The 27,398-nt window shown below is 36.7% G+C and overlaps 1 protein-coding gene across 1 annotated transcript in view; it reads right to left on the bottom strand.

Moving 5' to 3' along the window:
* Positions 1-3,800: 3,800 nt before the first annotated feature.
* Positions 3,801-27,398, bottom strand: part of GNAT3 (G protein subunit alpha transducin 3) — a 55,419-nt gene continuing 31,821 nt past the window's right edge. Inside the window, exons 4-8 of the mRNA XM_046021041.1 lie at positions 24,276-24,433; positions 18,969-19,097; positions 7,504-7,633; positions 7,142-7,295; positions 3,801-4,071 (exon numbers count right to left, since the gene is read on the bottom strand). Of these exons, the coding sequence (XP_045876997.1) occupies positions 3,881-4,071; positions 7,142-7,295; positions 7,504-7,633; positions 18,969-19,097; positions 24,276-24,433 (762 nt within the window). The 3' untranslated portion in view covers positions 3,801-3,880. The remainder of the gene's footprint in view (positions 4,072-7,141; positions 7,296-7,503; positions 7,634-18,968; positions 19,098-24,275; positions 24,434-27,398) is intronic.

Below are 27,398 nucleotides of genomic sequence, written 5' to 3'. Positions count from 1 at the left end.
TTTAGTAGTTACTCCTGCTAATCAGCAAATCCATCTCTGATTCTGAAGTAGGGTGGCATAGGAAAAACACGTTATCTCCACATGCAAGATTTCTTTTCTCTCATGTTTTTATTTATTTATTTATTTTTAAAGAGATTTTCTTTGTTTTCTTTGACAGGGAGAGACACAGTAAGAGGGAACACAAGCAAGAGGAGTGGGAAAGGGAGAAGCAGGCTTCCTGATGAGCAGGGAGCTGGACTTGATCCCAGGACCCCAGGATCATGACCTGAGCCGAAGACAGAGGCTTAATGACTGAGCCACCCAGGCGCCCCTCTGTCATGTTTTTAGCGTGATTGAGTTAATCCTGAATGATTCTGGGCAAGTATTTATAAATACAGTTCATAAGTCAGTAGGATAGTGGGTCAAGTAAGAAAACTTGTCTTTGGAGAGGCCCGTGGCTTGAAAAAACCTAGTTTGCTAGTTTGTATATGATGTGCATGAAGACTGGTATTTGTTTATAAATTTTGTGAATCAATAGGATGTGGGATATCTGTAAAGTATGTTGTAGATTTTGCAGAATTTGAAACCCCTTCTATAGAACTGTTTTTAGAGTCACCAGCTTTAATATTTTGACTCCAGGGTATTACCAGTAAGCACTCTTCTTCATTTAACTCTCTAGTCACTAGTCCCAAGATGCAAAGACAACTGTTGACAAGTTCGTGCTTCTGGAAATACTCTGCAAGGACCAGTTGTTAGTGACTCTGTTAGCTTTAAAGCCTGTACCAGATCTTTGAGGTCCTGCAGTGTATCTACAATTGGACACATTTTAGAAATGAATGAGTTGGGAGTATTAAAAATCTGAGGCAAAAGGATTTACGGACATTCTGAGTGAGGAAGAGAAACCTCAAAGAACAGAAAAGGGAAGTTGCAGTATAATAACATTTGATTTGACAAAGACTAAGACTGCTTTGAGATAAATCAAAGCAAGAACACCAGCTGTATGGTTGGAAGGTTGAATTTTCCATTGAAACAGGTATTCGAATTCTAACCAACTTTAATATTGCTGGTCTCAGCACAGGTTTCTTTTGGCTCAAGCATGGTTTTCCAGACTTTCCATTTTGTAACTTTCTTTAGTTCAAAATACTATGCATCTAGGCCAATCGTTTTTTATTAAAAATTTAAAAAGTGAGATCAGAAATAAACTCAATTTTAAGGAGGCAGTTCATTAAAGAAATAAAGCAAACAGATATTTTCTCTACTAAAAATTTCTTTTTAATTAAAATGAATTGTTTACTGTAACAACTGTTTGTGATTGTGAAGAATTTTTAAAATTCCAATCATTCCATTGGAAGGAAAGGTTTTGTTTCCTTCTGTTTCCCTCTAATCCAAAGTGACCTCTAATTTTTTTTTTAAGATTTTATTTATTTATTTGATGGAGAGATTGAGAGAGAGAACAAGCAGGCAGAGCAGAAGGCAGAGGGAGAGGGGGAAGCAGGCCCCCCACTGAGCAGGGAGCCAATGAGGGCTCCATCCCCAGGCTCCTGGATCATGACCAGAGCCAAAGGCAACAGCCCAACAGACTAAGCCACCCAGGCACCCCAAGTGATCTCTAGTTTTAATTTGATCATTTAATACAGTTTAATTTCCCAGAGAACAGTATTTTATAAATATTGATACTTGTCAATTTTCTGCACATATTGAAATGAGTTACGTATTTTTTTCTGTGCTACTATTTCTTTTTTTTATTTCTTTTTTTTAATTTAAAATTTTTTCTTTTTTTTTAATTTAAATTTTACTCAGTTAACATACAGTGCAGTATTGGTTTCTGAAGTAGAATTCAGTGATTTATCACTTACATACAATACCCAGTGTTCATCAAAACAGAGGCCCTCTTTAATACCCTTCACCCATCTAGCTTTTAGTTTCTTTTTTTTTTAATTAATTTATTTCTTTTCAGCGTAACAGTACTCATTGTTTTTGCACCACACCCAGTGCTCCATGCAATACTGCCTTCTCTATTACCCTCCACCTGGTTCCCCAACCTCCCACTCCCCACCCCTTCAAAACCCTCAGGTTGTTTTTCAGAGTCCATAGTCTCTCATGGTTCACCTCCCCTTCCAATTTCCCACAACTCCCTTCTCCTCTCCATCTCCCCATGTCCTCCATGTTCTTTGTTATGCTCCACAAATAAGTGGAGTATTTTAAAAGACAAATCGAACCATTTCTGACCCCACCATTTATACCAAAAAGAGAAACCTTAAGGGTAGGGCAAAGTCAAAATCCAAATAATAATAGTAATACTTCACAAACTATTTTAATTCTTTATGGAAAATTCTCTTCACACTGTTAGAGCAAAGCAGGTTAAAGTAGAATGGGAAAAAATGAAAAGACAAAGCAAAAGATGGAATGATAGTGTTTGTGATCTTAATTTAGTATCTCTTAGCATTGAATATCTCCTACCAAAATGTTGGGGTTTTGTCATATAGATTATTGGTTCTTAGCTAGAAAATTTTATTGAATTCTTGAACTCAATGTTTTCCCTTTTTTGGTCCTTGCTATCTTAGGCTCCTTAATGATTTATATTCTGCAAGGAAATTTCCAATTAATTTTTCTTACTATGACGTTTTTATTGGATTGTATTTGTTGATAACTCCTTTGTGTTTTTGAAAGTAAAGTCAGAAAAGCTCCAATCAAGGCTGTTACTTGAATAGTGACCATTCCTAAGTGTTTAGAAAGGAAATGTTACAGAACCAGAAAGAAGTGACCCTGAGACAGAACTACTGAAATCCATCTGAGCTACAGACTGGCAAATTGCTTAATTTCTGTTTTCCTAATTTAGCTGGTAAAACACCAATTAGCTCTCTTTTTAGGGTAGTTATAAATCTCATGTACTGACCTACTATTCTGATCTATGTATCCCCTTCTACCAGGATAGAGAGTGAACAATATTGAGACCTGATTGAAAAGGATAAATTGTTAAGTGGTACATATATTTTAAAAGAAAGGTCATCTTTTCTGTTTGCAAATGACATGATTTGGATTGTAAGGCACCAAATTAACTTTTAAAACAGTGCTAACAGAGAAACTCAATGTTTCTCCCCTACAAAATCTCCTAATTACTCTTAACTTCCTACTTCATATTCACAAAACTAAAACGTACTAAATGCCAAGAAATTGAGTTATTTTTCTCTCTTGTGGTCTAAAGTTGTTGTCCCTCAACCATCAGTTGTAGTAATGCTCCATGTCACTCTGGAACAAGATGTGGGACTGTTGTTTGCACACAGTCCCATTTTCCACTAGGCTGGTATGAAAAGGTAGATTGTTAAGATCTCCAATTCTAAGGGTAAATTCAGCATGAATGACTTTTTCTCTCAGAAATATGTAGCAGATAAAATACCATGTGTTTCTTTTGCATATGGAATTTCCCATCAACAAGTACATGTCTAGCGAACATTTCATTAGCAACTTACTCATTAGGAGGAATTGACCAATAATGAATAATGAATAGTCTTTATAGTACAGGCACCATTACATATCAGTGAAAACAAATGCCTTTCAAAATGTGGCCAATGAAATAATACAGAATACCTTGCATTTGTCATTGTTCTATGATTAGGAATAGATTGCAATACAGAAATTTTCTACCAAGCAAACTCACTGTCATTGGTATGTACTGCTACAGCATGACCAAAACGTACATTTTCAGATCCGAGGACATGAAAATCAGTGTCCCAGAGAAATTGAAACTTACTCAGATAGAGCTGAGAATATGTAATTTTTTTGTATGAAAAGTTTTTGCTTTAGAACACTAATCTGTTAAAACTAAACACATCACACAGCACCTTTCCTTTTGTATCTTGAAAAGTGTACATGAGCAAGAGTGGAATTAAAAACGGATTGATTAGAAAAGCCCACAGTCTTTTAGATTCTCTTTGATTATTATATCTGTAACTGCATCAAACACGAACTTGACATTTTGGGTATCCGTAGCACAGGTCATGTGGGAATAAATTTCCTTATCTTCTTTCTTTAAATTCAGGTCTAGAAACTGGTTTTTGATGTAGTTCCCTGCATCTTCAAATGTATTTGGTCCTTATTAAAAAAAGAAAAGGAAGAAATGTTAATTGCAATTTAAAAGCAATAAAATTAGAAATGTCATTAAGTTTTAGGATTTTACTTTGTGTGCTGCTGTTTGATATACTCAATGTTAAAAAAAATCAAGAAGGCAATGGTCAGTTATCCAGGATTTATGCGATATTAAATTTGTGCTGGGAACTATGCTTGTCCCACTGAGTGGGGGCTTTATTTGATTAGAATACAAGAAAAATACTAACATATATACATAAATGAGCAATGAAGTCTATATAGATGACAAAGGCCGTGCATGTATCTGTGTACATGCGGGTGTGTGAGTTTTCATATGAACTAAAAGAATAGAAATTGTAGATGAGTGGACTGTGGAATGAGGTGGTGTTTGAGCCAGATCTTGAGGGGTAGCTAGAAGAGAGAAGGAAGTAGTTTGAGCGAATGTCAAAAAGTGGGAGTGAGAATGGCCTGTGTCCCTAGACTTGAGGGTAAGGTTCAGGATCAACTGTGCACCTTGGAGAGTTGAGTTGGATGGAAAGGACAGATTTTTGCAGAAGAATTACAGCAAATCAAGTAGAATGGATGGTATAGGTCAGATTATGGACTATGTTGCTGACCGAACAAAGGAGTTGAGATGACATGTGTAGAACTAGAGAGAGCTGTTTCTGGCTGATGCTTTAGTAGAGCTAGATGGAGAGTTGATGGGGAAGGGGTGGGGGAGGGGGACAGTTGGGAATGGTTAGCCTTGTAGCAGGACTCACAATGGATCAACTGGGAAAGGAAGAAATAAAATACAAATGCTAAGAAACACAGGGCAGCTAAAAATGACCTGTGTTGATGGTTTTATAACAGAATATACTTTGAGGGAACCTAACATAGGACAGGGCAGCAGCATGAAGATTTTCCATGGAGGTAAGATTATCGTTCCTCACGTCATTGTAACTAGGAGAAAATTCCGTGAGGGACCATCTTTAAAACCATGTAGAGTGGCTAAAATCCAAAACATTAACAGAACACAAAATGCTGCCAAAGATGTGGAGCCACAGGAACTCCAAATGGTACGGCCACTTTGAAAGGCAATTGGGCAGTTTCTTACAAAGCTAAACAGAGTCTTACCATACACTCTAGCGCATGTGCTTCTAGACATCTACACAAAAACATACAGGCACACCGAATCTTGAACATGAATATTTATAGCAGCTTTATTCATAATTGTCAAAAATTGGAAGTAACTAAGATGTCTTTCCATAGATGAAAGATGAAAAAACTGGTTTATGGAATGAAATGTTATTCAATAGTAAATGGAAATGGACTATCAACCCATGAAAAGACATGGAGGAAATTTAAATGCATATAGCATTTTATAATGAAAAGTGAAAGCAGTCTGTCAGAAAATGCCATATATTGTACGATTATAGCTCTATGACATTCTGGAAAGAGTACAACTATAGATGGAGTAAAATGATCAGAGGTTGCCACAATTTGGAGGGGGGAGGGGTAAAGCACTGATTTATAGTGGAACACAGTTGATTTTTATGGCAATGAGACTATATGTTACTGTAATGGTGGGGACATGACATGAATTTGCAAAACACACAGAACTGCATGACACAGAGTGCCCCTAATAAACTATGGACTTCAGTTATAATGTATCCATAATTGTTGGTCAATTGTAACAAATACACCACCTCAATGCAAAATGTTAATGATAAGAGAAATGGGAAGCTGACTAGAGAGGGAGTAAACTCTCATTTTCCATTCATCTGTTCTGTAAACTAAAAACTGCTCTAAGAAATAAAGCCTATTAGTTAAAAGAAAACATACAGAGCTTTATTGAGTCTATATGTAGTTTGTATTATTCAAAATGGAATCATGATTATATTTAATCGCATGATAAATGTGTTAACATATAATTAATATTTACAAAGCTAGAAGAAAGATAGAAGCAGTAGTTTTAGATTGGCATAAATAGCTACTATGACTAACTACCATGCTAGTCTGTCATAGTAACATCTAGTAACATCTGGGCTACCCATAAAGCAAAGTAGTAGAATTAGTTTCTATTTGTGCTTTTTAAAATTTATTTTTATTTTTTTAGAAGATTTTATTTATTTGAGAGAGCGAGCATGCACCTGAGTTGGGGGCAGAGGCAGCGGGAGAGGGAGAAGAAGATTCCCCACTGAGCTGGGAGCTGACCTGGGGCTCAATTCCAGGACCCAGAGATCATAACCTGAGCCGAAGGCAGACACTTAACCAAATGAGCCACCCAGGCACCCTATTTGTCATTTAAATCATAAGTATTTCCATCTTACACACAATTTCATTAACAAAGATGTAACTATATACAAAAAAAACCCAAACCTGTCTCTGAAGGAAAAAAAAAAAACTACTTACAGAACCTGGTATTTATAGTCATTAACAGGGTTAGCACTAAAATTCTAGGTCCTAGGAAAACTGGAAAATGAAAGCTGGAAAGAGAAAATGTCACTATTCTCAAAAATCATTGAGACCGTCCCTCAGGAAACTTAATTCAGACTTTGAAAAACAACTGCATTTTAAAGTTTCATTAAGAAGTACATAAAAAATGCCAGTTTGGTGGGGGCATCTGGGTGACACAGTCAGCTGGGTGTCTGACTCTTGGTTTCAGCTCAGGTCATGATCTCCGAGTCTTGAGATGGGGTCCCGCGTCAGGTTCCCCACTCAGTGCAGAGTCTGCTTAAGACTCCGCCTCTCCCACTGTTCTCTCTCTCTCAAATAAAATAAATCTTTTAAAAAAATGCCAATTTGGAATATATTATTTATAATGTTTAAGTTAATATAGTTTGCAGTGTTTAATACATAGAGTAGCAAGTAGGTGCTGGTCCACCTAATCTCCCATTTATTCCTTAGAGCTTTGCTTTAATGCCAACAGTGTTGAGAGGGTTTCCTATTTCACTGTAAGATTTCTTCCAGTTTGGATCATACACATGACTCAAGCAATTATCATAAGCCTCAACTTGATAAATGTTACCTGTCAAGATGAAGATAGGAAAATATAGGTGTATATAAGAATTCATACGGAATTTAAGTATCTTACCAGTGTATTCTGGAAAGCAGATACTAAGATGCACTTTGGTTACTTTTTCTTGAAAGAGATCTTTTTTATTGAGAAATAGGACAATGGAGGTGGTTGCAAAGTACTTGTGATTACAGATACTGTTGAACAGGTGAAGGCTTTCATGCATTCTGTTCTGTTAGGTATAAAGGTGAGAATGTGTAGCATTATTATTTGCAAAATATTAACATTGGGCATTATAAACAAGACTCAAGAAGTAACATCTATGTTTGGAAGATCTTCCCCTAGTTGGGGAATATGGTAGTAATGTTGAGAAGCACATATGCTTGGTTTTTTGTTTGTTTGTTTGTTTTACCCTGGGTTTATTTTTCTTTGAGACTCACCACTTCCTCGTCTTCCACTAGGACCATGTCGTAGGCACTGAGAGCAGCACAGAATATAATACATGTAACGCCTTCAAAGCAGTGAATCCATTTCTTTCTCTCAGATCTCTGTCCTCCTACATCAAACATTCTTTAAAAAAAAATGAAAACAGGATAACAAGTCTTAGAAATACCCACCAAAAGTTACATTAATGTTAACTCTTAGAGTTATAAATGAACACCCTTACATCTTCAAAAGATAATCTTTTGATTTTTATTGATTATAAAATATTTTATTTGGCCAATTTACAGCTCAAGGACTACAGAAAAAAAGAGTTCATCTTTTTTTTTTCTTTTCTTTTCTTTTTTTTTTTTTGGTATTCATGAAAACTAGATAAAATCACATACTGACTTTGAGGGACTGGGCAATTTTTAGCAGTTGATAGTTTTAGTAAGACTAAAACTAGACTCAAGAGATTTTTGGCCAAAGTCTATGCATTGTGTGGAAGTGTTGCATCACTATGTTATACACCTAAAACTAATAGAACACTGCATGTTAACTGTACCAGACCAAAATCTTTAAAAAGTCTATGCATAGTCTTAAATGAACAGAACCTACAAAAAGATTGGAAACTAACATAGTTCTGATACTCTGATTCTTGCTTCTTCTCTTAGTTCCTCCTACATTCATTCATTCATTCATTCATTCATTCAATTATGACTGCTTTTTCTGTGTGGGGCACTGTGTTAGGCCTACCAACAGAAAGATGGAAATATATGGTCACTATCTTCAACGAGCCTGCTGTCTTGGAGAGAGAAATCCAATATGTTATTATAGGATTATATGATAAATAATCTTTTAAAAGATTATATTTATTTGAGAGAGAGAGAGAAAGTGAGGGGAGGGGTAGGGGGAGAGGGAATCTCAAGCAGACTCCTTGCCGAGCATGGAGCCCAACAGGGGGTTTGATCCCATGACCCTGAGTTCATGACCCCAGCTGAAATCATCTGTCGGACACTTCACTGACTGACCCACCCAGATGTTCGGTTCTATATAACAAATAGAGTAATCCACAAGGTAAAATGTGAGCTCAGAGGAAAACCTAAGTCAGCCTGAGTCATCTTAGAACTTACTCAGAAGAGGTATTTGAAGATGTATTACTATTTTGGTAAAAGTGTTAGTATTTTGGTTAAAGTCACCATCATGGACCTAGGAACTCAGTAAAGAAACTAGGAGTTATTCTTAACACCTTCCTTTCCCTTACCCTCCACATAAAACCCATGCAAAATGCAGTTCCCAATTCATGCACTTCTCTCCAAGGCCTCTTCTCCTGTACAAGCCACCAACATTTCTCAGCACAGCCACGGCCAGAGTTCTGTGACTTTCCTTGGGCTTGTCAACCATCAAACCACACACAGGCTGGTCTGATGACCCTTGAGGCTCTGGCAATTTTGGTTCCTGCTTACTTTTCCCACCTTAGTTCATACGACTTTCCTCTTTAATACAATCTGATCATAAGGCTCTTTAATACAATCTGATCTTCAAGCTCTTAATCCTAACTTTTTGCAGCTTCAGGATTTTGGCACAACCCATCTCCTTCCCAGGTGACACGACTCCTTTCTTCATGACATGACCCTGCCTCATTCTCACCTCGCAGGTCTTACAGTCAGCGTCTCCTCCACAAGGAAGGTGCCTTGAACCTCTATGTGAATTGTGTCTCTCCCCATCTCCATTTACTTTCTCTCACATCACTTTCTTTCTGAGAAAGGATTGCTTTATACGATGGTGTTACTAGGACGGGGGGAGAAGGGGGGGTTGTTATCAAGTGCATGTGCCAGTCATCAAGGAATGAAGAACATGGCATGTCTAGGGTAAGCACATATTGTATATTTTCGGGAACATGAAAACTTAAATAAAACCATTGCAATAAATGGCCTAATTATTCATTTATTCAAAGAATATTTATTGATCATGCCAAGCATTAGAGATTCAACCTCAAGAAGCTTCTAGTCTGTGTGGTGGCAGTGGTGGTGGGGCTTGTTGTGTGGTGTTTGTGAACAGACTTAGGATAGAGACACGCAAGGGGTGTAGGGATGGGTCATAATTTGAACTAAACTAACTGGAAACTGCTAATTAAAAGCTTAAGGAGTTGAGGGACTAAGCCAAGTGAATGTCTAGGAAAACGTTCCAGGGAGAGACAGCAGAAGAAACAGCAAGAGCAAAGGATTTGAGCAGGTGGGAGCAAACCTGGCACGTTAGCCCCGAAATAGATTAACTAGGTCTTTTGTATTACACGAGAAGATGACATTTATATAGCAATCAGTGGGGGAACTATAGGAGATTTGGGGGCAGAGAATTAACATTGTTTGTTCACTTGTCGTATGTTAGGTCACTTTGATCTGAGTCCAGAAGATAGATTTGATAAGAGACTAGAGGCAGAAAAAGAAATTACGGGGCTTTCATAATAGTTTAACCATAACATGTTAATTACCGAGAAACATCCAAGCTGTACAGAGATTTCAAAGGCATTAACTGTACCTGGGCTAATAAATTCCAATTAGTTGACTTGGTGAAGATAATCAAAAGTAGAATACATCATAGAGTCCATTCTACTACTTCACACTTGATGTGTGAACCAGGTAGAGAACAGACATATAGAACTGAATTTCTCGGGGCGCCTGGGTGGCTCAGTGGGTTAAAACCTCTGCCTTCGGCTCAGGTCATGATCCCAGGGTCCTGGGATCAAACCCCGCATCGGGCTCTCTGCTCAGCAGGGAGCCTGCTTCCTCCTCTCTCTCTCTGCCTGCCTCTCTGCCTACTTGTGATCTCTGTCTGTCAAATAAATAAATAAATAAATAAATAAATACTGAATTTCTCAAATTTGTATGTGTGTATGTACACACACACACACACACACACACACACGCGCGCGCGCGCATCCCGATGCAAAACTGAAAAAGGAGATGCCAACAATACTCAAGATAATGTTGAAGAATTCAGTAGTTGGTGCTTTGGAAATTTAAATCCAGTGTCAACAAACACTATTATAGGTATGGCTAATGCCAAATCCTTTGCAGTTTCAGACTTGTAATATAAATGGAGGAAGAGGGCAGAATTTTGAGTTTAAGGTCATATTATGTGTAATTTTGAATTTAAGGTTATATTATATGTAAACGATTTAATTTTTAAAAATGAGTTAAGACTCTTATGGAAACAAAGAATTAATAGGCAGTCAGACCTTTAAATTTTAGTCAAATATTTTGTTGATCTATAAAACTAATCTTAGTATTTTAGTATTTATAGTATTTTTTCAGACTTTGAAAAATCATTTTATCTATAGCTTGGTTGAAATTATCAAACGTAGTCCAAATGGAAATAGTTTAGATCATGACTTTTATTAACTCCATGAGTTCCCACCAATTATAATGTCTTACTTAATCTTAATTTAACACACCCAGTGAGAGTTTATTTGCCAAGCATGTGAGCAAGCTACAACAATTGACTCAAATTTTAAATTTATTTAAATAAATCATAAGGCAAGGACAATTATGATTTCTATTTTTCATAAAGCCACTAGCCCAAGGTGTATTAATTCAAGTAACAATTGTGGAGCCTGTTATGTACCAAGCGGCATGATAGGTTCTGTGGGTATGATCATGAAGCTTTGTTATGAGCTCATCAAGTGTAACTTCACTTACTTGGACCAGAGGGCCTCAGTTAATACCTAGTGTCCACAGTTAGCCTGAAAACGCTTAAACTCTCACCAGTGGGCTGAAATTACCTTTGCTGTAGTCTGTCCTTCTTCTAGTTCAGTCAGTAGTTCTATGTGTTGTCAAACTGGGCAAAAATGTAAAACTCCCCTTCCCAGGTATTTTGTTTCCATGATTTTAATGGTGATAGAATAGACTGTCAGAATTCTAGGTGTTGTGTATATTCCCCATTTGGTCATAGACAGATACATGATGGATCATTTGTTGGCAAAGGAATGTGATACTGTGATCAAACAAAGATATATTAATTGTGGACTTTGGTGTGTTGAAGATTGAATATGCATCCTTAGGTTTAAACTCCTGCTAAGTTTTTCGAACTAAAACCACCCGTTGTATCTCCACCCACTAGATCTGAACATGTAAGTATCTCCATAATTCTTGTTTCCTCTTTTGTCATTGTCCTCTCTTCAGGGTTTGCTTCCATCGTGGGCATCCCACAATGGAGAACTAACTAATCACAAATGAGGACACAAGTGGCTGGATGAATAGAATGCCAGTGCCAAGAGAGCTCGAAATTCAATTTCCACAGTAGAAATGCTATTGCTGTAGGAACCAAACTCCAGGACACCTTGGTTAAGTTTTCTCCACCAGATAGATAGGACTTGAGTTTGCCTAGCTAGCGTTTTTTTTTTTGAGCCTCTTTTCCTCTGCTCTTATGGCCAACTAAGTAAGCTATCTCCATCCATCTGATGATTTCTCTTTTTAATTACTTTTATATTTTTAATTAGATTATATTCAAAATTTATAAATCTGAAGATGTTCTATTAGTAGAATATTCCTGTCTCATATTCCTGGCACAGTGATCAAATATTTTATCTCAAAGAAGATAACCTTATTGTGCTCATGTCAATAGTTTTAAATCAGAAAAAAAAAAATTGCAGGGAGTCCCTTGCAATGAAAACAGTAATAATTATCAAGATATGGGTATTACCAATTTATGAACTCCGGGGGGAATTTAAACTCACCAGGAAAAGGGAAAAACAGAAACTTCATGTGGTTTCCATGTTTTTCTTTTCTACAATGTAATCTCAAATAGCTTTCCCAAGAAAGAGAATGTTTGAAAACTCTTTGAGATGAAATTCAGAGCAAGCCCAGCAATCTCGCTGGCTCTCTCCTGGCTTTCTCTGATCATTCAGCTTCTTCACAGCCTACTGTTAACATTAACATCCTTGCGTAAGGGTATCTATTCTCCTCTTCAGGTAAATATATACAATTAGTGAGGGGCATAATGTGTAATATGACCCTTAGCCCACTGTTCTTTTAATTTATCATGCAGCCTTCAGTAAACATGTTTCAATAGGCATAGCTATTTCCTGAGGAAGGAAAGACAAAGATTTGTTCTCTGAGGGTTTTGTCATATTGATAAAATGGCTTTTCAAAGTCGTAAATAGCATGTTAGTTACCTTCTCATTTTATGACTCACTTAATAAACAGTGATGTGTATCTATGTGCATGTGCTCAGGTTGAAGTTAGAGACAAAGGCCCAGGGAGCATAGAACATTGCTCTAATGCCATCTGCCATAACAGAATTGAAATGTCCATTAGCAAATCAGACCAACAGCTGGAGTTCTGCTCTATATTATACACAGTCTACTGGATATTATGTTAGCTCTAAGAAGTTACGTGTTGTTTTGCTGCTATTGTAGTAATTTCTTTTCTAGTAATTTCTTTTCACACATCCTTCTTTGTTTTGCTGTTATTGTAGTAATTTCTTTTCATACATCCCTCTTCACTTTGACCTCTTCCTCTAAATTTTAATTTTGGGTTTATTTTAGAGTATAAAGCATTAAAACCTAGAAACATTTTAAAGATTTCCAAAGTAGAAGTCTTTTCTAACAAATTTTATTGAATCGGTGTTCTCTGATCTAAAAATATATGTAAGAATATATATGAATATATAATTATATCAGAATATACATGAATATGAATACATGTATATTCCATCATGACCAATTTGTGAAAAACAAATGAAGAAATCAGAGAAAAATATACTTTTCCACTAACTGAACATTTGGATTGGTCAGATCTACAGGGACAATTAATGAAGTAATCATATGTGTGATACAGATTGAATACCCTTGGCTCCCTGAGTAGTGAAAGTAACCAGAGCATTCATGATATTGAATGGAATGTGCAAAACCATTTGGGTGAAGAAGTTTTATTTTACTTATTTGTTTGGTTTCACATATTGCCTTATTAAGTCTGATAGTTCAGTTAGAATTGTTTAAAAAAAAAAGGTTTTAAATGCCCAAATTGTACCATACAGCTAAAAATCCACAGGCAAGGCTTTCAAGTGATGGATGAACATTGATTATTTGTTAAACTACCCATGGCATTAATAGAGGGCAAGATATCAGGTTTTATGGCTTTATAGTCAGCATTTGAGTCATGTAGTCTATTTTAAACAATTGGGAAAGTTGTTGAGTTTTATGGCTTTATGTCAAATAGTTGGCTAAATATTTAACCACACCAGATTATTCACAGTTCATATTAGAATAGATTATAATGAACTAATCTGTACTTTAGAGTACTTATAAGGTTATTACATAATCTAGGATAGCCAAAAATTACTAATGCTGCTGAAGCTAATTTGTTAGACGTCTTTGCTCTTCTTATAAGTATATGACTTCTCTTGGGGAAAAAAACCCACAATTTCTGACATCTATATTTTTGATCACAGAAAAAGCAGATGTAATTTGACTTGGAATTTATTTTAAATTATTCTGTTGAATGGAGTTGTTCTAAGACACTCGGTTCTATCAGAATTGATATAACTTGTTAAGATGACCACATATGAAAGGGTCATATAGGTCTGTATCATCACTATACAGACATAGCAAAGTGGCCTCACCAACTCTTCCCCTTGTGTCAAGTTCTGAAAATAGGTCAGGGTAAATATTTGCAGACAAAAGAGATATGTACAGAGATCATTCTAAATCCCTTAATTGCTTGTGATTAAAAAACAGAATCAAAGGGACTGATAACCATACAAAAGGTCTCTAAATGCTCATAGTTGTTAATAACATGATATACTTTCTACTTCATGTGTGAGTGTGTGTGTTTGGAACTTAAAATGTTTGCTAGATAATTCTCTTCATTATTGAATAATATATTTCATAAAGTCATTAAAATTTATCACTAAAATAAATTAGACATGTTATAGAACTTATTATTTGGATAATATTGACCATGAACACACATGAAACAAATAAATAGTTACATATGAGTTATTGCTCTGTGATATTTAGTAGACAATGATATAGCTAATTTGGGATCTAGCAGCTGGGTAGACAATCAGACTCACTCTTAAGCTGACTTATACTCCCACAATAAAGGAAACCAATGTACATGATCAATTTAAAATTCAAGAAAATTATAATTTATGTTATATCATAGATCCACTCAAGCATTGTTGGAAATAGTTATGTTGAACTTACAAAACCTAAAGCTTCAAATTATAATAGTTGCTGGTTTCTCTTCTTTGATTTCCTCATAGCTTTATGTCTTTATAATTCTCTTGTTTAATTGTGGAACAATTAGGAAGTGACTTTTCTATAATTGTTTGATAAAGCCTTATAAATCTTTAAGTTCTTTGTCCTAAGGAATTATTTTAAAACAAATAAAAGAGCTCACACTTGTAGTTTCCATTTACTAGTACTTTAACATGTATAAAGATAATTTCTTTTACGTTTGGCAGTTGGAGTTCTGGTTTGATAAGAACTCTAAGGTAATTTCCATTAAATTAGGTGATACAGGAAGATGATGTAGTATATTGGCAGAGAGAATTTTTCATTTTGATTTTCCTATTTAAAATTCTAGAGTTCTCTAATTTAATATGCAAATTAAATCTTTAGTTTTAAATAATCATAGGATGATGTATGCTATGTGAATACAAATCAATGCTAATGCAATATATTTTAATATCTTAGGCACTTACTGAAATGAAGTTGGAAGGTATCTTATTTTTGTACTTTCTATTTTGAAATACTACCAAATTTTATACTACAAAATCCTGTGCAGTTATAGACAATCCTATTCAGCCCTTCAAAAAAAAAGTGATTTAACTGTGGGAATTTATTAAGGGATTAATATATCTCAGTTGCTGTGACTAAACTTAAAAATATAAGTAAGTGGTTTTAAATAGTTCTTTAAGAAAGTAGAGTTGCCTTTTTTATATTTTGTAGTAAAATTTAAATATTTTCCAAATTCCATTGTTTAAATACTTGTATTCAGAGAAAATCCCTGCATTTGAGTGAGTAATTAATATTCTCCATTTCCTTATAGAAGATGCCTTTTAAGTAAAAATCCTCTTGGGCAGGAAAAACAATACCTATTAAAACAAAAGAGCTAAAAACCTATCTTTTTTTTTAAGATTTTATTCATTTATTTGAGAGAGAGAGAGCGAGAGAGAGCACACAAGTGGAATATGGGGCAAAGGGAGGGGCAGGCTCCCCACCGAGCAGGGAGCCTGATGTGGGGCTCAATCCTGAGATCCCAGGATCATGACCTGAGCCAAAGGCAGATGCTTAACCAACTGAGCCACCCAGGTGCCCCAAGAGTTAAAAACCTATCTTAAGAATGGCAAAGAGGTAGCAGTTGGGTAGCATAGAAAATGTTATGGCAAAAGAAATCCTAACTTGACTTTACAATCCAGTTCCCAAACACCTTCCATTTCAGCCTTGATGCTGTCATAGAGGATCAGAAGACCTTTCCTACTCCTTCATAAGGGCTAGTGAGATACGAAAGTAGCATAGGCAATCCCCTGCCTGTAGGACTCAGTGCCTCCCAAACCACAGAAGGACAGAAAAATGATGTTGGACCAATGGGGATTTAGAGGTATAATCTGATGAGACCTATTATGAGGTCACATATCTTTAAAATAAGGTTTTATTTTTTAAAAAACTAATGCAAATGCTGTTATGCTCAGAATATAATTTTTTTTTAAAATTTATTAATATTATTTGGTACTGAGAGACATAGATGTTCCAGAAAATGAACATGACTTTCTGAGGTTGGGGATACTCACTGGCAGTCATCATGTCCCTTGGTTTCAGAAGCACAGATATGCGAAGGTACCAGAGCCTGTCAACTCCTAGACAGCTCCCCAACAGGCTGTTTTATTCCCTGTTCCCTCTTCTTTCTGAAGGGAATTACGAAGGACCAAAAACATTGGAAGGAACCCTTATTCTATGAAAGCAAGAATGGTTTCTGCCAGTTTACCTCGTGGCCCACAGAGATACTCAGTGTAAGAAGTTTGGTCTTGGAAGTTAGAAAGATGTGTTCTAAGCACATTTCTACTGCCTCTATGTATGATCTTGGGGAAATCTTTCACATCATTTGAGCCTCCATTTTTGGACTCTTTGTCCAACCTAAGAGCAGCAATGCTCGGTTCAACATGTTTCCAGGAATGTGTACAAATAGGGTCCATACAGTGATTGGCATAGCACATTTATTCATCAGGCAAAAATTAACTGTAAGCCTACTCTGTGCTAGCCACCATGATAATCACAGGAGATGGTACTGTGGAGACATGGCTCCTATCCTCCGGGAGCTCGGGGCATTTAAGACAGAAACAGAAACAAACAAAAGAGCAAACAAAGAAGTCAATTTCATACATTAGTAACAGTTTTGTTTTTGTTTTGGTTTTGGTTTTTTTTTTTTTTTGAGCAAAATAGCATATTTCAATCTTGTAAAGGCATTGGCTCACATTGGTATAGCAAGTGAGAGCTCTTTGCATTTCTTCCCAGTATTACATTTAGTGACTTCTCATTGCTAGGTTGCAATTAGCAATTGTTACAGTATTTTTATTTATTTATTTATTTATTTAATAAAGATTTTATTTATTTATTTGACAGAAAGAGATCACAAGTAGGCAGAGAGGCAGGCAGAGAGAGAGAGAAAGGGAAGCAGGCTCCCTGCTGAGCAGAGAGCCCGATGCGGGGCTCGATCCCAGCACCCTGGGATCATGACCTTAGCCGAAGGCAGAGGATTTAACCCACTGAGCCACCCAGGTGCCCCACAGTATTTTTATACCAAGAAGATCTCAGGGACCACATTGTCAGGCCTTCTTTCTCCCCCTGTCCCAGAGAGCCTACTGATAGGCTTACCAGGACACTATTGAGTATAGTAGTGACAAGTATACACAGGGATGGTAGACAGAATGATCAAGGTTCCATGAGGAGATGGCATCTCATTTGGGAACTTAATGATAAGAAGGAGCCAGTCTTTGCAGAGATCCCATCAGAGAGAGCATTTTAGGCAAAAAGAACAGCAAGTGCAAAGGCCCTGAGGTTTAGAACGTTCAAGGAAGAGATATATATGGCAGATAGTTTATGATAGTGACTATTTCTGAGAAGATACCAAACTGGTGTTGCATAGGCTGACTGGAGTTGTCAACTTCTAGGTATTCAGTACATGATAGTAATTTTCATAACTGGTCCATGATCTAGTCTAAACTCCAGAAAATTCTATTAGTTTGTGTGATGCTTTGACAGGCTTAGGAGGGGCAGAGGATCTAAGCAATTGGACTTGGATTCCCATAGGAAAACCTTAGAAACTGGATTCAAAACCAGGAGTGTGGAGAAGGTCGTTGCCAAAGAGGAATTGCACGATGGCCATGACAGGACCGAAGAAAAACTGCTTACATTTGCCAAGAGTAGATGTTGATCCAGATCTTGGCAGTCCCTTTATCCTGGTTTGATCTTTGACTCGTCTGTCAGAAAATTAACTATTTGTGGACTTGAAATTCAGGTGTAAATTTTGAAGAGCTTTCTGTGATATTAACTTGAATATACCCTGGCTATCTATGTAACATCTATTCTAAGCAGATATTCTGACTTGGCAGTGTTAATAATAAAAAAAAAATTTTTTAAGCTTTTATCCCACTGAAGTAAGTTTTGCTTCACAAATGGATGCAGATAATCCATGTCACTTTTGTTCCATTTTTCTACTTTAAATAAATATTCCCCATTTGCATACATGAATGAGTTTATTGCATTTTTTATTATTTTTTTCATTTTATTAAGTGGTACATCTGGAGCCTGGTTTTAATGTTTATCAGTCCATCTTATCCACAATCCACAGGGAGAGGTACTTAAGCGTCATGACATTTTATAACATTACGGTTTAGATTTCCATTTCTTGGTATAGTAAATGAGTGGTTTTGCATTTCTAGAAAGGTCTGGATAATGTGACAGCAATAAAATTAGTGGACTCGTTTTCATACCCAAACCATACTTATAAAATAGGTCTTGTTACTTCAGTAAATAGCATCACATTCAAATAGTTCTCTCAGTTATTTGCATTTTTTAAATTACGGGTATGAATAAGAATATTTCAGGCAAATGGGAGATTGGAGGGCAAAGGACATTGTATTTGTGGCACCTGTTACTTAAATTTTATTTAAATATAATTTCTTTCTCTCCTTTCCTCTCTCTCTGGTTTTCAAAGTAGGATATCAGTTTCAAGAGGAAGATGAAATCGAGCTCCCACCTGGTCAAGACAAGGCATTTTTCTTTGAGGAGTGGATGGGGCTTAGGATGAAGGGTAGTGTGTAAGGCCATAGGAAGGCAGTAAGAGAAAGTGGTACCGAGAGCGAGCAAGGTTTGGGAAGAATGCCCAAACATTCAAGCCCAAGCTCAAAAACAGGTTAGACCTTTCTCTGGGAAAAAATATTGACGACTTTTGTGGATGGTTAGAAAAGACAGAGCGCATACCTGAAATGCAGATCTTTAAAGGAGAATTGAGTTTCAATGATTCCAGTTGTTTTCACTCGAGAATGCAGCACATCTTGCTCATTCGGCACATATCCGGGAGCTGTGATTCTGTCGACGTCATTCAGATAGCTAATAAGACAACAAAAATAACACGTATTTTTAAAATTTATGTTTGAGGAGACCAGGATTCAGTACAAATGAATTTTTACTTCAGGGTCCGTTAAAATTATGAAGCTCCGGGGTGCCTGGGTGGCTCAGTGGGTTAAGCCGCTGCCTTCGGCTCAGGTCATGATCTCAGGATCCTGGGATCGAGTCCCGCATCGGGCTCTCTGCTCAGCGGAAAGCCTGCTTCCCTTCCTCTCTCTCTGCCTGCCTCTCTTGTGATTTCTCTCTGTCAAATAAATAAAATCTTAAAAAAAAAAAAAAATTATGAAGCTCCAGGCTGGTGCTTTGTTAAATTGTGCTCATCAGAGCTTGGTGGCCGGATGCGGCAGGGCTAAGAGTGGCGCACAGCGGACCCATGGAGGTCTCTTACAAAGCCTGCTAGATCACTGCTGCCTTAGCCTGGGTTTTATGAGGTGTATGGAACAGAACTAGCGGTGTATGGATATATTTCAGAGAAAAGTTCTATTTTCAGGTTTTGATCATCCTCCTGCAAAATGCTATCTTGTCACGCTAGGCACTAGACTATCTTAAAAATGCTGTCGTTTGAATTTAGGTGCTTTGAATTTTAAGACAGTAATTGGTTGCAATAATGTTGTTCTCCACAGATTGTCTAGCTTGGGACTCTGGACCATTTGTTTTAAGTGCCATGATTATCTGCAGTTAGTGCAATTAAAAAAAAAAACTAAAAAAACCCAAAAAACAAAAAACGCTTTGACTTTCTTGCTGGTTCCCAGTGGAACTGACTCATGACATTGGTGACCCATCCAAAGGGACAGAAGGCTGAACTTAGACATTGCATTCACTCCTACTACTCTTCTCCTCCACCTGTGTGTCAGTGGCCTTAACTCTTTCCTGGAGGACATACTTAAAAATCCTACCATTCCCAAGCCTAATACTGCCCTTTTTTTGGGCCACAAAATCTAGGGGTGCCTAGAAGGAGGAACTGAGTAAACCCTGTGCTCTCTTAGAGTCTGTTAGATGAGAGGGGAGGAATTGCTCTTTGGCTCTGTTTTGAAACCAGATCATGTCTTTAAAAGTATTTAATTGCTTTAAAAACAGTTGACAACCACTATTCTAGACTTTCAATACCAGGGCTTCAGTAGCTTAGCAATATGGCTATTTCTGTGAATATGCTAAATAGAGACAGTCAAAGTCTGGTAAGGTTTTTATGACAAAACTGGCCATTATATTAAACGAAGTTTACATATGCAGCTTAACAGGAAGGTCATGATGGGCAAACATCCATCCAGACAGAATTTGAGGGGTAGAATCTAGCTAAGTATTACTTATTATTCAGAAGTTGAATTTTTCAGGGGCTCAGTTGAAGAGTTGGTATGCATTAGCACCTCACATAATGCCTTAAACAGCACAACTATGTTATCATTTTTTTAAAAAATCCAACAGCAATGTGGATAATTTATTCTCTGAGGATCTTTCTGCTTTTGAGCAGAAACAAATGGACTGAATGCCCCAAAGGAGTTTGGGCCAGATGACAAAGAGGCAATCACAGTTCAGAAACATATGTATGTGTGATGTGAAAATTTCTCACCATGCTTTATTCCAAAAAAGCTGAATTTTTCTTAAAAGCAAGAGACAAATCAAGATACAGATATATCAGAAGAAAATATTGGAAGATTTTGCCAGTTTATCTCTTTTCTATTTTGTGAAGCCAGGTCCTTTGTGAATTCCGTATTGACTAAGTCTGCATGTAAGGTAAAGTCTACTGTTAGTCGGTTCATGAAGGAACAACACCACCAAAAGCAAACATGTCAACATAGCAGTTAAATTCATTTTAATGACAGCTAAATGAATACTTTGGTAAAGACACATTTAATGTACTTTCATTTGCATGTACAAATGATTTCAAGCAAAGCAGAAGCATTAGCAGAGTGACAAATTTGCATTTAAGATGACGGCTTTTAATAAATAAAAGATTTGAGTGCTCAGGCCTGTGGTCTAGAATTGAAACCAGAAGACCAACACACATAGGGCTCAAATCAACTTAAAAAAAAAAAATCGTTTTCTAATCATGTGAAAACAGTATTTTTTTTTTTCTGGTAAAATCTTTTCTAAATCTTAATGCTGATAGAATTTAAATAGCACACTAGATGGCCTCAATCAGTAAACCATGAAGAATAAATAAGAATCTTTCCCCTGTTTGTCACTGTCCTGCCCTCTTCTTTTCAGTTTGCTAGTACTGATAGGGGCAGGTTGGTGGGGTGTTGTCAAGGACATCACATTCCCTGCTCTGATTAGGACTCACCTCTTTGTGAGCCTAAATTTGAAGGGTCTATAGGTTCTTTGTTTGTTTTAAATATTTATTTAATTGAGAGAGAGAGAGAAAGAGAGAGCAAGAGAACACGTGCTGGCACCCATGTGAGTGGGGGTAGGGGTAGGGTGGGGAATGGAGAGTGGTGGGGGAGGGGGAGAAGCAGAGGGAGAGAGAGTCTTAAGCAGTCTCCTGGTGAGCACAGAGCCTGACTGACCAGGGTTGGTCTCCCAACCCTGAGATCTTGACCTGACTCTGAGATCCAGACCCGAGTCGAGACAGAGAATCAGAAGCTCAACTGACTGCACCACTCAGGCGCCCTGAAGGAGCTCTAGGTTTGAAAAAATAATATCCTATTTTGACTGGAAACAGAAAAAATGGAAATGGGGGAAAGGGAAAGAGAGGGAGAAGAGAAGGAGAAAGAGGGGAAGGGAGAGAGGGAAGGAGGCCATTGCCCTGTACAGTACATGCAAAATAGACATGGCTTTGGTACCTGTCTGATAATATATTTAGTTGTAAAATGTAAATGTAAGGCAGTATTGGAAAAAAAAATGTTAATTTTTGGAAGAAAGCAATGGCCATTCAACTATTTTTTTGTGTGTTTTACATAATCTTTTAAGGACTTCTAAGGGCAGAAAATGTTAATATTTAAATTTGGAGGTTTTTAATGAAAATTTTCTTAGACACAGAGGTGGGAGTGAAGGTGGAGGGGTGGATCAGATTTCTTGTTCTACTGCTCTGTACATCAGTCAGGGTATTTAAAACCATTATAATATGGGCAACATTCACAAAATTGGTACAAATGTGTAATTGCATTTAACTTGAACAGCTAATTGCTTTTCATACGAATCTACAATGTGATAGTTCCATGGTAAATTGTGTATTTTGTATGTCAGAAAAACTGAAACTAAAGGTTAGAAATACTAGAAAATACTAGAAAAGGTCATTTCTTCTGCCCATTTTAATAATAAAATACATAAATTTTTTGTGGTTAAAAAGCAAAGTGTTTGGTAAACATAATGATAATATAATCGCAAACACACGTCTTAGACTATCTGAATGAAAAAATAATGCTTAATTGCTAATGAATATCCAAAACTAAATTTATTAAGTGCAGCTATTGAAGTGGTTCAGGACATCACCCTCCCCCCCACCCCGCTGAACCCCAGAAGGTTCAATAATCATGTGGATTATTTTGAGCTGAAGGAAACTGAGACCTGCAAGCCTAAGAGAACTTTTGCCCCTCCCTCAACTACATAGAAGAATCTAAATTGAGAGTCTTTGCCCTTGATTTGGCAGAGATACATTTTATCTGAGTGACCCATCTGTATGGCAGGGCAAACATCTGATTACCAAACATCTGCCCTTATCACTCTGTGAAACACATTCCTTTCCTCTCAAGTCCCAGACCACTACCCCCTTCTCTTTAGTTCAGAATAACATATATACCTCATTTCGCCTGACTTTGATGTTTCCGTGGTCATGTAGATTCCCTGTATGTATACCTATTATATTTGATTTTCTCCTGTTAATCTGTCTCATGTCAATAGGATTCTTAGGGCAGCTAGAAGGATCTTGGAGGGGACAGGAATTCATGGTCCCCAACACTGTCTTGTGCTCACTTTGGCAGCACTTACACCAATACCCTTAATCTCTTCCTTCTTCCCTAGAATTTTGTTTTGCAACATTTTAGGACAATATTCCACAATTCAGCTTCTTATTGTGACTGTCCTAATCAATGATTTATATAGAAAAGCCTGGTTCTCTATACTACAGAGAGTTCATGTGGTACCTGGACATATGAAACAGTTTTTTGAGTTTATGTAATCATATGATGATAGGCATTCTCTCCTCCACCAAAGAGATAAGAGCAGGGCTTTCCTTCAAGGGCTTTGGACTTTAAAGTGAACTTGAGTGAGTAATCACAGAAGACTGTTGTTATTAACTTTTCCCAAAATTTATATGGTTTGTTTCCTCTCCATAATCCTTCTGACTGTCATGATCAGAAATCTGAAGTCTCATGCAAGTTTTATTGTTCTGTCCTCACATAACTTTTCATTTGCTTCATTTTGCCTTTATCTTTTTTTTTTAAGTACTACTAACATGTTCTATTGGGAGTTCATCCAAAGGACTTTATTTATACCTTTTTAGACATGGTATGCATGGACAGAAATATAGAATAAGTAAATTATATTTGTATACATGTGCACACACACAGGCATATAGCCACAGCATAGCTTAAAAATTGCTTACTAAAGTAGAAATTTAAAATAATTTTGGTAATGAAATTATACATGTTGTCATAACCTCCAAATTTCCTTGTGGCTTATAATTGCCGGCTGGGTGATATTAGCTGTGAAAATTGAATAATCTTTCTTGAGACTCAAACAGAATCCCACAATACACAAGTGTGTGGGAAATCATTATTTTCTTCTATAATTCTATATGCTAATCATCGAACCAAAGGAACCAAAGAATGTGTCATTAATAAAATTATTTTAGAAGAAGTAATAGGACTAGAAAAGAAATGAATAGCCAGAAACCTTAGTATGCATGTCCTCGATCTGTGTTGATGTTGAGCACAGTGCACAGTGATTAATTCTTTCATTTGGGAGAAGATATTTGCAAAATAGGGGTCTCAGGCAAATAGTTTCAAAAATCAGTTATTTTAAATGCTCCTTTGCTTAGATTTTTAAATCTCATGATCTCATTTTGATCTTTATTTCTCTTCAATTACACTTTCAATCTAAAAAATATAAAGCTGTTTGCATTCCTCATTGGTGATTACAAACACAGAGTTTATAATCTTTGACTTTGAGAATTCTTAGCATAAAATGTTTCAACTGTAATTGCTGTCAATCGCATTCACTTACTAAGCTGCTGAGTCGTTGAGGTGATACTCAGATGCCCTTTCAAAGCAGGCCTGAACTCCGGGGTCCCTCCAGAGTCGCTTTATTACCTCAGCCAGTTCAGGTGTCATGCCGCCATCTTGCAGAGTGTTGGCCATCGCGCAGAGTTGTTGCTGGTCTTCCTAGAGCAATGTTTTTGTGACAGTGATAAAAATGTATTGTTTTTTGGAATCACATATCTTTTTTTTAAAATAGAGCATTTCAGTTTTATTATTTTTATCTTATTCTTTTAGGTAATAATTTTGTTGACCATTTATTGAGTGTATCTTAAGGTTAGTTTCCTTCTAATGACGGGGTGAAAGAGTTGTCCCTTGCAGAAACTATGTAACATTATATGGTGAAATGAGGATATTTTGGTATATATCATTAACTTCTGAATATGATGTCAAAGGGATTAATAATACTTCGAATCCATTGAGATCTCAGTCAAAATGCAAGGAGAAAATACAGTGTCTTTTACAAATGAATCCAAAACTAGGAGGTTAATTTGCCAAACCAAGAAAGACAATGAGCATCAGAAGAAGAGTCCAACTCAGACTATTTTGTGCAATGTCAGGTGGCTCCCAGTGAAGAATGGCCAGTGAGAACTTGCTGCTTTTCTGATACAATTCAGTTTATTATTTTAAAGAAGTAATAATGGTTATTTTGCCATTTTACTAAAAATCTGTTCTTTGCATTAAAAATGGAAAGGTGGTCTCTCATTGTCAAAGAGAGGCTCTGTTAAGACTAAAAATCTTATTACATCTGTCTTCACATTCAGATTTTATTGCTAACCCAAATTGATTGATGACTATTAAACCATAAATTGTAAATGGCCCAAATCTAAGAATTGACCACATTTTCATATACTGGCACAGTAAATTTTTAAGTCCTTCTTCCCGATAAGTTGGTTGTGAGGGAGGGCTGCAAATCCAGCGAAGAATGACCCAGCCAGCTTAGCTGGGATTATCCCCTTTGCCTTCTCTCACTATTAGGGTACCATTTAGGATAAAGGATGCAATGAAACAGCTGCTTGAACTAGGTTGTCCCTGTTAGCATACCTTTACAGACCAGCTAATTTCTAATATACACTTTCATTAAAAATTTTTTTTCCAATTTCAGTTTATACTTTATTTGAATAGATACCATGAAAACATTCTCATCTTGAACACGTAAATATCAAAGTATTCTTCCATCACCACTTCAGTCCTAGTACTTCCCCCAAAGGACCAGTCATCCTATCAGCTTGGTTTTTGTCTTTCAGGACCTTTTATTTTTTAGCTTACTACTTGTATAGGTAAAGTCAGTGGTGAGGGTTTTCAAACCAGGCTGTGGCTTATAAGCATGTGGGGCACTTTTTAAAAAAATACTGACATCAGGACCTTAACTGAAACACCTCTGGGGTTCAGATTCTGCAAAGGTATTTTTGAAAATCTTCCGGTGACTCAAATGTGAAGCCTGAGTTGAGAATCCTGGCAATATAGAGTTTTCTTTAACCATAAATAATATCTTACTGGACATACTGTATGTTAATTCATAAAGTTCTTCTATAGTTATTAAAGGACTGACATGGTAATTTAAAGAATCAAAATTCATGTATTTTAAGGAATTGGGCTCCCCATTAACATTTGAAATTTTAAAGTATATAATACTTTAAAATTAACCAGTATTATGAAAAGTTGTCTTCTATATAAACAGCCAAATAATGGAAAACTGACTCCTACTGATAATCTTACTCATGTTTTAAAAGCTCCCATCACACTCAAAACCCAAAATCCCATGCCATGGCTCACAAGGTTCTACATGTTTTAACCCATGTATTCCTTTTCAGCTTTTCTTTCTCAGTCTCTGTCTGTCAGTCTCTCCCTCTCCATCTTTCCCTCCCCCCACAATTTGTCTCTCTTTCCTCAAGGTGCATTAGACTTTTTACTGTTCCTTCAACTCACGAAACCCCCATTTGAGAACATCTGAATGGCTGTTCCTCCATGTCTTCTCTGTGGCCCATCTCCAACATCATTAGGTTTCTCCCAAAATATCACCCCCTCAAGAATTCCTTCCAGGGCCACCCTTACTTTCATTTTTTCCTTACTCTCCAGCCCCCTGCCTTCCTTGATTTTTCTTCATACCACTTACTACTACCTTTATAGTGCATATGTCTTTATTTTATATCTTTTAAATTCGATCATAAGCACATTAAGGCAGTGATTGTTTTTTTCTCTTTATTTCTACATCCTTAAGACTGAGAGCAGAACCTAACACATTGTATGTCTCAGAAATATTGTAGAACAAATGAGTCAACAAAGTGAACACACTGATTAGCTCAGACCTCAGTTTCTAAAGAAACTTAAAAGATTCTCCAATAACTTCTCACATTTTTCAAATAGATCCAAAGAAGTTTGAGTAGCACTGTGAAGAGATTTTAATTCCTTGCGATATATTTAGAAAAGCTTGGGAATTATGGTGGTTCTGGAATAGTTCATTCTCTCAAGGTTGTGTAGATCTGGAACAGTGTTGTATAGAAAGCAAAATACATGTTCTCTACAAGTTACCCAGGCTTTCCTCATCAATATTAGGTGGTGGTGATCCTAGAACCCTGAGAAACTCATTTTAAACCTTTGAGTCATATTTCCAAAAATTGCAGAAACAATATATCAAGGAATGAAAAGGATATGACAACCTTGTAATCTTGGGAAATGTCAGGTTAAGAAATGCCCGGTTTTGTTACTATAGGACTTTCTCAGGGCCTTTGTGTCCTGCAATTTGCCAATTTCCAAGAAGTTGTTATAATATATGCTTTCAAACTTACTTGATCACAGAACTTTTTTTTTTTTTTAAGATTTTATTTATTTATTTGACAGAGAGAGATCACAAGTAGGCAGAGAGGCAGACAGAGAGAGAAGGAAGCAGGCTCCCTGCTGAGCAGAGAGCCCGATGCGGGGTTTGATCCCAGGACCCTGGGATCATGACCTGAGCCGAAGGCAGAGGCTTAAACCACTGAGCCACCCAGGCGCCCCGATCACAGAACTTTTATCCTAGAACATCTTGTGAAATCCGTGTTCATTGGTTCATTATTATAGGGTTCACTTTGTAGAACACTATCTCAAGGAT

The sequence above is a fragment of the Meles meles genome, chromosome 10 (assembly GCF_922984935.1).
Source record: "Meles meles chromosome 10, mMelMel3.1 paternal haplotype, whole genome shotgun sequence".
NCBI lineage: Eukaryota > Metazoa > Chordata > Mammalia > Carnivora > Mustelidae > Meles > Meles meles.
Note: the sequence above shows the minus strand (reverse complement) of the source record. Positions and strands in the feature narration are given on the sequence as shown.